Below are 12,848 nucleotides of genomic sequence, written 5' to 3' on the forward strand. Positions count from 1 at the left end.
AATAAATAAATAAATAAATAAATAAATAAATAAATAAATAAATAAATAAAAAAGAATGAACTATTCAAAAAAAAAAAAAAGTGTAAACCAAACCAAAAAAATCCCTAGGAAATGAAATGTTTCCTTCTCTGTGATTCTCCAATTCTCCCAGATAAATTTAGTAACTCTCTCCTTAGAGACTCAGGATAATCTGTTCAGTTTATAAAAATCACACCCCTCCCATTGTATTAGTCTGTCTGTGAGCGTGCCTGTCTCCACGCTTGACTCTAGGTGAGTTTATCTTTCATAGTGGTCAGGGTGTGACCGGTACAGTTCTGCTTTGGAGGATTTTTGTTGAGGTTTTTTTGGTTTTTGGGTTTTGGTATGACCTGATTGATGCATTCAGTCATTCCCCCAATACATATTTACTGATATATACTCTATGCCATGCGCTTTGCTAGATAGTTCACAATAAATTGGAATGATAAATAAATAGGACAATAGACAAGGGCAAACAATCAAGGTCCTAGGCCTCATGGGAACTCACATGGTCACTTGAAAAGAATGTGTTTTCTTTGTACAAAGTCAGCCAAGCATTTGAATGTATTTATTGTATTTTTCAAATCTTCTGTGACTTTAAATGTATTTTAGGTGGATTTTGTATGTCATAGCTTGATGGTAGTATACAAAAGCCCCCCACTGTAATTGCATTTCTGTTCATTTTCTTCTATTTTTGCTTCACATTTTGCCAATAAAATGATAAGATTAAAAATAAAAGAATGGGCAAAGGACTACAAATCAAAACAAATAAACAACATTACTAGATAATACAGTCCTCGAGGCAAAAAATAAAGCATTGAGGAACACAAATATTTTATATTGGTAGAAGATATAAGCTATGAGTTATGCAATATATGATAGAATGTCAAAAAAGTATAAAATATAAAGAAGAAACTTCAAGTGGAAAATGTGTGAGCAGGGAAGTTTGTGTGGCCCAGGAAGATTTCCTCTGGAAATCCCAGTCATTTAGAATTTAGTTCCTAAAGAAGCAACAGGGTTGGGGGTGACTGGTTAGCTCAGTTGGTTGGAGCATCATGCTGACAACACCAAGCTTGCCGGTTCGATCCCCACGTGGGCCACTGTGAGCTGTGCCCTCCTTAAAAGAGTCAAATATGCCATTGAAGCATGAAAGCAATGTGTAACCAATGACCATGGCTGTTCCCCAATAAAATTTTTTAAAAAAGAAGCAACAGGGCTTGATAGCATGTCCTGCAATCCCAGAACCATCCCGGGTAGTTTGGGCTTGAAGAAAGTAACTGACATTAGGGCTGCCTGCGCTGTTGTGATCATTCCAGGTGAGGAACAGCAGGCTAGATTTGAAGCAGGGCTGTCTGGCTGCAGAGCCCCGGTTCTTCCCAGGGCACCACACTGCCTCCTGGTAGTAGTAACATGGCCAGAGTCCCCAGGAACCCATCTCATGTGCCACTTAAAGAGACCAGCTATTGCTTTAAGTGATGAGTTTTTGAAGTCTCACACAACTCCAATAATTATGAACATTGTCTTGTGGGGCCTTCAGGGAGCTAACGACAGACTTTGTACTGATGTATTTTTTTTTATTTCTCTCTCTCTTCCTCTTTCTGTATTCTCAGTGCCTAGAACAGTAAGGCATATTCTACTTATGAAATTCAATTCAAATACTCATCAGTGAATACTTATTTAAAATTAGTGCATTTCTTATCTTGGCAAGTGGCTCCATCATCTAGCCATCTGCCCAAGCCAGAATTTTAGGAATCTTAGACTCTTTCCTTACCTTTATCCCCTTCCCATAAAAACCCATGACCAAATCCTGTGGATTTATCTCCTTAATAGCTCTTTGTCTCCTGGCCCTCTCCATCCCCTCAGCCAGCGCCCTTGTTCAGGCCTCTTGGGCCACACATTGCTACAGTTGCCTCCCAACTGGTATCCATGCCTTTTGTCTGTTACACTCTCAGCCTGTCATCTTCAAACCAGTCAATATCACTCTCCTGCTGACAGTCCTTAACCATCTTCCTATATTTTCAGGATAAAGATTTAAATTCCTCAATACTGTTTTCGAGACCCTTCATGATCTGAGCTACTTTCTAATCTCACCTCCCATCAGTGCAAACCTGCTTAGCTCCAGCATTATCTAACCTGACATCTCATGCTGAACTCTGTGCCTTTGTTCATACTGTCCCTTCAACTTAGAACATCCTCTCCCTACATTTTGTCTCATTAATTTCTACATGCCCTTTGAAACTCAACTCCTGCTGACTTTTTTTTTCAGAATGCCCTTCCTTATTCTTTTAGTCATACCCCTCGTCTGTGCTCTTGTAGCATTCTTCTGTCTTGGTACTTAACACACTAAGTACCAACGTACACTAGTTGTTGTACGTGCCTTATCTCCTCTACTACCCAGACAGTAACTAACCCAATGCAGAGATTCTTTTACTTTATTCCATTGGAATCACAAAAACCTAGCATAGGATTTGGCCATGATAGTTTCTTAGTTTAAACAAGCTTTTATGACTGAATAATGATGCTTTTATTTTCTAGGTACATGGTTCAGTGGCCTGGTGGCCGAATCCTGCATCGTCATGAGCTAGACACCTTCCTTGCACAGGCAGTATCTACCCAGCTATATGAACCAGATCAGCTGCAAGAACTCAAGGTGATTTGATCTACCCTCATCTAAATCCTTTATTTCATGAGCTCATAGCTTTACTTGTGGTCTTTTTTGCCTTGAGCTAGGAAGAAGAATAAGTTCTATAGGTAAATGTTTGATTTACTTTAACCAAATATTATGTCTGTTAATAAAACCAGGAGGTATCTACAACAGCGCTCCCATGCTGATGGGTGAGAATGGATAGAAAAGGTGACTATTATGCAAGACAAATACCGTATTTCCCATGTATAAGATGCACCTTAATTTTTGGGCCTAAAATTTGAAAAAAAAAAGTATTACATAAAGCTATAGAACTCAAGTTTCGTTCATCATAAAATTCATACAACTCCTCATCACTGTCAAAACTCCCAACCCTTAGCTTGTATTCATCTGTGTCTGATGACGAATCACTGTCTTCATATATTGCCTCGTCCTCTGTTCCATCTATGGCATGTGAAATCTACAACCACTGTATAAGACACACCCAGTTTTTAGAAAAAGTGCGTCTTATACATGGGGAAATATGGTACTTTTTTTTAAGCTGAGCCATCCTGCTACCTATAGGCAGCTTAGCGCCAGCTCAGCTCGCGCTGGGCATCGAGCCGCTGTTGCTCAGAGCTCACGCTCCCAAGCCAACTCTTAACCAACTGAGCCTCTCAGCTGGCCCAAATCTGATCTTTCTTAATATGAGTTTGTTTGGGTTGTTTTTGTTTTGTTTTGTTTTGTTTTAGGTCCCACATATAAATGAGATCATACAGTATTTATCTTTTTCTGTCTGGTATGTTTCACTCAGCATAATACCCTCAAGGCCCTGCCATGCTATCTCAAATGGCAAGATTTCCTTCTTTTTTATGGCTGAATTACATTCTATTGTATATATACTACATCTTCTTGATCCATTCATCTGTCGATGGACACCCTCCTCTTTTAATAATACTTACTGGGTGTTAAAAGAAGTCTAGAATAGCATAAGGAAGAAAATAAATCCACTGTATAACTGAAGGCAGTAGAACATAGTAAGCCAGAGGGCAGGCTCTGAAGCCAGGCTTCCTTGAATTTGAATCCTGGCTTCATTACCGCCTATTGATGTGATCTTGGGCAGGTCATTTAACTTCTCTAGCTTTAGTTTCCTTACTTTTAGAATTATGAGGACATTAAATAAAATAATGGATGCAAAACACTTAGAATGGTGCCTCACTTATTTTAAATACACAGTACTCAATAAGTTTTAGCTATTAATACAGGATACCCCTCTCTCCCAGCTTCAGTAGCCATAGACCTTTGAGGCCCTAGGATAAACTAGAAGAAAGTCAAGTCCAACAAGACTTGGAAAATCCTAATTTAAGTGAGGTCAAGTAAGGGAAAGACAAAACAGTCTAAGACAAACAATGGATGATTCCTTTTTACTATAAATGTCATGTTTCTTGGTGCTACAGCAGTTACTGACCTGAGACCACACCTAGGAGGGGACCTGCAAGCACATCCCCTTTTCCTATTAAAGCCATGTAACACACCAAGGGGAGATAACCATTGTGAACATTTTTTTTAAAGATTTTATTGGGGAATTGGGGGAGGGGAACAGCCAAGTTATTGTCCTTTTCTTCTTAAGTCTAGTTGTGGAGGACACTGCTTCACTGACCCATGTTGGTATTATGATCATTGCGCTCTTCTCGGCTGAGGCAATCGGTCGCCAGCCATTGGATGGCCGTTCATGGCGGCTCACGGCAGCTCTCACAGGCTGCCTGCTGCTCACGCTGGCTGCCGGCCTACATTGTCGATGGCCACTCACGGCAGCCCAGCTCCAGGTTGAGCTGTTGTTCACAGTCTTAACTCTAGAGGGCGCATCTTACTGCCACATGTGGGAATTGGCAGCCCCGCTGTTCAGAGCTCACGCTCTTACCAACTGAGCCACTCGGCTGGCCCTCCACTGTGAACATTTTGATGGTTCTTCCAGTCGTTCATCATGTACTTTTTACATAGCTGAGATATTGTTTATAATTATACATTGTTTTTTACTTAAAATAGCACATATTTTCTGTTTTAAAAAAATTTAGTAAATAACATGTTATCATTTAGATGTATCATTTATTATTATAATATTGGCCCTTTTGTTTCTATAGTAGTTTTCCCCCATTATGTGTAATGTTACAATTAACTTCTTTATGCATAGAAGTTCTTTATACATCACTACTTCCTTAAAATAGATTCCTAAAAGTAGAATTTGAGTGAACAAATGTGAACATTTCAAAGTTCTTTATACATATTGCTTAATTGCAATATACATTCCTCATTAACTTTGTATGAACATGCCCACTTATTTCACTGCATCAGCAGCAGCATTGGGTATACTTTTGGTCTTTAGTGTTTTTTTTTTCCTAATTTGACAAGCCAAAAAAAAAAACCTGGTATCTCAAGTTGGTGTCTTTTTAAAGTTTCAAAACAGATGTCTTTTTTTGTTGTTTTCTTAATGAGTATCTTTCAGACCATCTCAGGGAAGAAATGGATAGAAGCTGCTTGTGCACTCAAATGTTTATATTAAAAGGCAACATGTTCAAATTTAACTCGAATAATCAGCATAACAGGAATAAGAGTAAATGTAACCAATAACAGTAATTTCTTAATATCTTTTTGCTCTGTGGTGGTTTTAGATTGAAAAACTGGATGCTCGAGGTATCCAGCTTGCTGCCCTCTTCATGAGCGGGGTCGACACAGCTCTGTTTGCTAATGATGCCTGTGGTCAGCCAGTCCCTTGGGAGCACTGCTGCCCTTGGATTTACTTCGATGGCAAGCTGTTCCAGAGCAAGCTAATTAAAGCAGGCCGAGAGCGAGCATCCCTCGTTGAGCTTTGTGATGGCCAGGTACCAGGATGTTGGGCAAGTGCTAAGGGCCATCTCTGATTTGCTGTGGGGGTGAATGGGCAGGGATGGGAACAGCAGAGACAGTGGGGAGGGAGGTAGCAGAAGTGGGAGAATGTGGCTGACCTTGTCCTAACTTGGTCAGTGATAGTCCCAGAGGCCCAGAGTCTGATATGTACATGTCAAAAAATCATATATTGGAAAGCTTTTTAAAAATGAGCTTCATGTTTTCATATACCCTTTCTTACTCTGAGCATTTCTTCCCCATGGAATGCCCAGATATACTATATGTCTTTCCTCCAATTCTTAGAATTTCATCTCCCTTATTTACAAAAACGGTAAATCACTTTATCAAGTAATATTTTTGTAATGGAACTATGTTTGGAAATAGAAGTGGGTAGTGAAGTAGATAACAGAGTAAAGAGTAGGGGATTTATTTTTATTTTTATTTTTTTTTACAATGAAATTTGGGGAAAATGAGGGAAGGCAAGGGAAAGGAACCCTTATCCCTTTGGGAGGAATGAGCTGAAGGACCAGAGCAGGGGTCGGCAGACTACCCCCAAATTCCAAAATTTGGAATTTTTATTCCCATAAAGTTTTATTGGAACACAGCCACATTTATTTGACATGGCAGAGTTGAATATTTATAACAGAGACCATATGGCCCACCAAGCCTAAAATATCTCCTATCTGGCCCTTTTCAGGACAAGTTTGCCGACCTCTGGCCTAGAGGCATGGACCTATCTTGGACAGGTTGGGGTGCCTGATCCTGGGTATGGGGGACAAGATTGAAAGGCTTTGTATATGTCAGGGTTTTGTTCTTCTCTCTGTTACCTCCCTCTAAAAAAATGGCCCAGCCTATTGCTGGCCATGTAATAGACCATCAGTAAATACTTATTGTTATATTTGTCTTTCTTGACCTAGTCAGTGTGCCTCACAAGCCCTAGATCAGAACTAGTATGGTGGCAGTGTGGTGTGGTATGAAGAGTGGGGGCCTTGATGCCAGACAAGCTTTCCTGAGTGTGTCACCTTGGTCATTTAACTCCAGACCTTGATTCCCTTAACGGGAATAGGCTTCTGAGTTTGTACCTAGAGTGCCCAATAAATACTGTGCCTGAAACATAGAAGTTCAAACGTGGCAGCTGCTGTTATTATTCTGTTCCTTGTTCGAAGGCTGACCTGGCAACCAAAGTGGAAAAGATGAGACAGAGTATCCTTGAAGGAGTCAACATGAGCCATCCACCACCTTCTGCTCTCCTTCCGTCACCTACTTTTATGCCTCCCATGGTGCCCTCTCTCTACCCTGTTTCACTTTATTCCCGAGCCATGGGCTCTGTGCCACCTCCGCCTCAAGGAAGGAGCCGGGGCTTTGCAGGTCAGTACCTAAAAATGAGGTATTTGTCATCCTCAATCTATTTCATAATAACCACTATAGTAATTATTGCCAGTTACAGAATCAGCAGTTTCACATACATTTATCTCATTTACCTTTTGTGCTATGTTATGATAGTTTGAAGAGGAGCTTATTGAGATGGAGGGGTGTAGCCTGGGGAAGAAAGTCCACTGACTTTCCAGACCACTGTCCATAGAGGTGGTTGGTCTCTCAGGATTTGATTCTCACCAACCAAACTTCTGAAGTAACTGATACAGAAACCAGGAGCCACTTGATTACTTTTGAGAACTATAACTCATGTGAACTCAATCTTCATGGTTTCTGGTTAGAACATTCAGTCCCCATGGGCAGATGTACAGAGGAGCTGCAGGAAGAGCAGTGGGGGGTAAGAGTAAATGACCAGTGTTGGCAGATGACCATAGTCTGATGTACCCATTTCCATTCTGGGGATAGATCTGACATATTTTCAGAAGCACAGAAAGAAATAAGCCACAGATCACACCCTCCAGGGATTGTGGTTTAATGGGGAAAACAAATACGCACACAGACACACACACACACATATACACACATATAAATTATTAAATTATGGTGACTTGACTTGTGGCTTAATGATGAATAGACAGTCATGCTTAGGTAGCTCAGATACTGATCCTGATAATGGAAACAACCTGTCCCCTGGTGAAACAGGATATTTTAATAGGGACATTTTAACATGAAATACAAATTCTGTGATAAGGTGGGAGTGTCATTGCTATGGTTTAAGGTGTTTGTTGTCTATTGTTCAGCACTTTAAAAATAAAGCTGGATATACATATATATAACCTCGGGACATGGAGTAGAGTGCGGAAACGGATTCAATGGAATTGTAATAGATAAGCATGATATCGGGGGTGGGAGGGCAGTGGAGGGGGGGGAGGGGGTTGTTACTTTGTGAGGGTGAAAAGGGTAACTATTCCATTGTTCTGTACACCTGAAACTAACAATAAAAAAATTTAAAAAAAAAAAAGCTGGAAATTGAAGTTTGTTAACTTTAAGGTCACAGAATTCAGTATGGATGTTTAGCTCAAGGCTATGCTTAGATGAGCAGTTGATGTCTGCTCTGGTAACACCCTGTTTGGTCAGGTAATGATTAACTCTTAAAAACCAGGGAGTCATTCCATGCCTTAAGGTGACTTTACGGATTCCTCTCTCATTCTTTGCTTATTGATTTTACTGTGTCTCAGAAGACAGATTTAATTAAGGCTAGGTTCTCAGGAGGTCCTCACCATTGCCCCAGCTCCCGGTGATGCCTAGTCTCGAGTTACTAGGCGTTCGTGAGGAGCCTCCTCCCTCCTGAAAAGCCACAAGATCCCCAAATGCAAGTCTTTCTTGCCCGTTTAGGACTAGCTAGCACCCTAGTTCCTCAGACTCCCAATTTTATGTATACGAAGGGCTCGTTACTAATGACCTGCTAAATAAGTGAAGGTTTATTAACATTTGGGTTTTCTCCACAAAGTAAAATGAAAGGTTTTTAATTTTAGAACTAGAATTACTAGAACTCTGTTCTATGAAGGCTTCCTTTTGTGCCAAATTACAAAGCTCTACTGTGCCTGTGAACTCATACACACTGAGTTGGAATTTCCTGTTTTAAGGCAATATCATGCTGTCTTGTCTTGAATTAGTTCTGGTTTTCCACGATTACTATTCTTGCTTTTTAATGATAAATTACCGTTAGTTTCATTATTTTCTGTTTCATTTGGTTGTTTAGCTAATCCTCCAGTGTGTAGTGATACATACTTAAATCAGAAGTGGTTTGGGCCTATAATTTTCCAATAATTAAATTTTAAGACATTTATTCTGTCAACAAATATTGAATGCCTACTCTGTGCCAGGCTCTGTAGTTGAAAAATGAATCATCCACACTACATTTGCTAAAGTGGGTGTGTACAGATCTTCAACCCCATCCCTAAATTTGCTTCCACCATGACCCTTTGTTGTTATCATGGAGTCTTTATCATAAAGAAATGGAAATAAGCAGAGTAGGTGGGCTGTAGAATCTTTTGTTCTGCCTCTTATCCTACCTTTCACTTACTACTCTTTACTGCCATTTTTCCTCTCTTTCCAGGTCTCCATCCAATCCCACCCCAAGGAGGAAAACTGGAGATTGCCGGGATGGTTGTGGGCCAGTGGGCTGGCAGCAGATCCTCTAGGGGCCGAGGCTCCTTTGGCATGCAGGTGGTTTCTGTCGGTGGGCCAGGAAAGGGGTATGTATTCGAATAGGTTGGTATGAGCTAGTGTCAGTCAGGTATCCTTAGGAAAATGCCCAGCTATTGAATCCTATTAAGGTAAGAGGCGTTAACTAACCTTCCGTTTTGAAAGCCAGTGTTCAGTTTAGTTCAGGAAACATGCTAAATGCCCTGCCTTGATGAAAAAGGTTTTGCCCCTAGAGGAGGATTCTGGGACATAGAGCAATTTAGTGTAGTTTAGAAATGACAGAGAGAGGTTCACACAGAGGTAGCACAGAGAAGGGGCATCTGACTTAAGAGGGTCACAATTCCTAGAGGAGGTGAGTTGTTAACTAAGTGAAAATGGGAGTATGGGCTTAATATGTTCCTCATGATCACTTTTCCCCCCACTTTCTAAAGGCATGGAAAAGAACAGACTGGTAGAGGATCCAAAGGACATAAAAAAGGATATAAACAAGTAAGCACTTTTTTGAGATTATCTAGCTTCTGTTTGATACTTCTTGACTTTTTTTGGCTAAATTGCAAGAGATCAGATCAGGCATGGAAACCTGGGAGCTTTCATAGCTTCTCCTGCCGTTTGATTTCATTCCCCTGCTCTCTAGCAGCCTAGTGAGGGTTAGCTTGCCCAGACCATTCCCATAGGGCTGCAGAGTGTCATCCTTTTCAGTGAGTGAGGCCACAAGGTGGAAACCAGATACTGTGTCCCAAAGACATTTATGTAGCATAATATGTGCTACATGCAGCCATCAAGGGGCCAGGGTGAAGTTAACGGTGGGATTGCCGGCAGCATGCCTGACCTTCTGAGGGGCTACCAGAGATGCTTAGAAAATTGGACTGTGGCGTTTGCTGAATATTGGAGAGGAGGAGGTGTTACCATTCTCCATATTCTGAATGGCTCAGAATGGTCTTAAACTGTCTTCCAGTCTACACCTTGAATTACATCACAGTCCCCACTGGTCTTCACTAGACACAGCCCTCGTCCCCCAAACAATGAAGGTTTATTCTTATAGTGATCCAAAGTATTGTATTGGACTCAGACTGCTAGGCTCCTGATAGTATAGCAGCTACCATGTCTTGAGTGCCTACTTTTTACCAAGCCATCTCATCTACGAAACACTTTATATGCAGTCTCTGATCTTCATAAGGGTCACTGACTAGACCATACTGCAAGGCAACTTTGTCGTCAGTTCTCAATCTCAAATCAGCTCTCCTATATATAGCCAGCCCTCATTATATCCATGTTAACCCCCATTGTCTAATGTTTTCCCAAAGAATACAGATTTGCTCTAATGTTATTTTGAGCCAAAAATGGAAATAGAATGGTAAGTCCCACACGCGAAGCATTTTGTAATGCACTCCAAAGTCAGAAAGCAATGACTTTGGAATTTTTTCCAAAGCTTCTCAGCTTTTTCCAGAAGCTGTTCAGTGAGGTAAAAGGGATTATACCTAGAAGGAAAACTGGTCACTCAGCTAGGCTCCCATAAGACTTTTAAAATCCTTGTTGAATTCACCATGATTCAGGGTCTGATCATTGGACATATAGTCTACAAAAACCTCATATTTTTGGTACAATAAGAATGACTCCATCTCTCAGTGGTTGGCTTACATTAACCAAGATCACAAAAATAGCTATGAGGATATGGCTAAAAGAGTGGGGTATGGGGACGAGAAGGGAGAGAGTGAAAGATCAAGTACTGACTTATGGTGAGAGGAAATAATTACCACGACATGTTGTACACTTACACTGCTCCAGTCACTCATAGAAATACGTGTGAGATTTATTATTCTTCATTTTAAATACGAGGAAACTGAGGCTCAGGAATGAAGCATCTTGCCAAAAATTATCCATAAAGTCAGTATCGAAGTTGACATTTCAGCCCAAGCTGACGCAATCCAAAGCCCTGTGCTATGCTGATTCCAACACAGTATTAACAGCTGTAATTGTTAGAAACAAGAGCCAGACCTAGGCCTGACTGACTCTAGTGACTGTGCTCTTAACCATGTCTACCAGAGCTTTCATTCTCAAAGTGCAAGCTGCAAGGGAGGCCACTGTGTCAGAAGTTTGCTTGGGGACATGGAATCAGAACAGTAATAGTAGCTGGCATTTGTTGAGTTCTTACAGAGTGCCAGGCACACCATGTTCTAAGTGCTTTACATGGAGGATCTCATTGAATCCTTATAAGAACCTGTGAAATAGGTACTATTATTCTCTTTCAGAGATGAGGCAACTGAGGGAAAACACCAGATAGCTGATGATCCTATTTCTCTTGGCTAAGATTTCTGGGGACACTGTTATCTACTGTAGAGGTAGCTTGGCCAAAGCCATCCTCATGCTGACTTTGTTTTCAGCGAAGTCATCTTCTCTAGACAGAGCTGCTGCAGATTGCCTTGTTGACTCTCCTTTTGCTGTTCAGTCACCCTTTCTTCAAAGTATGAGATAATTCATTGTTCCAGCGTATTAAATCTGCTTACAGTATAGTCATGTCTTCTTGAGAGTATTCCTAGGCCTCTGGAGTTTAGTGTGTTTTCAAATTCTTGTCACTTATTTGTAATGTTCTACTTTCTTTGTTAGCTCCCTCGGGTGGCTAATTCTATCCATTGTGTGGATTTTTACTAGTTTCATTTTATCTCCAGATTCTTCAGCAGCAGTTCACAGTAGCCCCAGTGTTGTACAGGCTTTGGAGCCAAATGATCTAGCTTTGAGTCTGGCTCTGCCACTTACCAGTTCGGGGACCTTGAACATGTTACTTAACCTCTCTGTGCCTTGGTTTTCTTATATGTTAATTGGAGAAATTGGTATCTACCTCACAGAGTCATTACAAGTGTTAAATGAGATGATATATGTAAAGTTTAGCATGGGGCCTGGAAAACCAGAAGTGCTCAATAAAAATTAGTAGTTATTTATAATTAACCACAAATTCAACAGGAACTAGATTTCCATTGTGTATTGTATCTTAGTGGAAAGAACAAGGCCTTTGGAGTCAAACAGATTTGGATACAAGTCTAGGCATGCCAGTGACCTTGGACAAGTCATTTTACTTTTTTGAGCCTCACTTATCTTATCTGTAAAATGAACAACAGAGTAGCTGGCATGCCCAACCGCCTAGTAATCAAGCTGTTAGTATTCCTATTAACACTGAGAGCCAGCACTCCGCCGCAAGGTAATGCAGTTTTTGTTATTAGCATTTCAATAGAGTCACCTTCCTGGAATTAAAAGAAAAACAGACGTGGTTGTATTTATTTATTCATTTATTCATTTATTTTTAGCTGAGCCATCCTGCTACCTGTTGGCAGCTCAGTGGCAGCTCAGCTGGGGCCAGGAATTGAACCGCTGTTGCTCAGAGCTCAAACTCTTGAGTGAGCTCTTAACCAACTGAGCCACTCGGCTGGCCCCAGATGTGGTTTTAGTTATGAAAGACTGTGTGGAATATCGCACTTAGATCTCATGGTTTGTTTTCTTTCATTTACATGTCCGGATGTCCGCTTCGAGGCAGTTAAGACAATACACTTTAGAGGCTGACTGACCTGGAGTGCCATCCTGGTCCCACTGTTTTCTATGTGGGTGTTCTTGAGCAAGTTACTTTAATTTTTCTGTGCCTCATCTGTAAACAGGGCATCATAATATTTACCACTTAGGGTCCCTATTAGTATTAGAAAAATCTATTGTAAAGCTTCATAAATGGTAGCTGTGTCATTATTGTGCTGTTGTC

At 40.7% G+C, this 12,848-nt stretch overlaps 1 protein-coding gene across 2 annotated transcripts in view; it reads left to right on the plus strand.

The window, feature by feature from the left end:
- Positions 1-12,848, plus strand: part of LOC109396381 (constitutive coactivator of PPAR-gamma-like protein 2) — a 226,141-nt gene that overhangs the window by 208,062 nt on the left and 5,231 nt on the right. For both annotated transcript variants that reach the window (XM_019668137.1, XM_019668139.1), the window contains 5 exons: positions 2,554-2,668; positions 5,311-5,520; positions 6,691-6,892; positions 9,018-9,156; positions 9,538-9,595. In XM_019668137.1, the coding sequence (XP_019523682.1) occupies positions 2,554-2,668; positions 5,311-5,520; positions 6,691-6,892; positions 9,018-9,156; positions 9,538-9,595 (724 nt within the window). The remainder of the gene's footprint in view (positions 1-2,553; positions 2,669-5,310; positions 5,521-6,690; positions 6,893-9,017; positions 9,157-9,537; positions 9,596-12,848) is intronic.

The sequence above is a fragment of the Hipposideros armiger genome, unplaced genomic scaffold (genome assembly GCF_001890085.2).
Source record: "Hipposideros armiger isolate ML-2016 unplaced genomic scaffold, ASM189008v1 scaffold_518, whole genome shotgun sequence".
Lineage (NCBI taxonomy): Eukaryota > Metazoa > Chordata > Mammalia > Chiroptera > Hipposideridae > Hipposideros > Hipposideros armiger.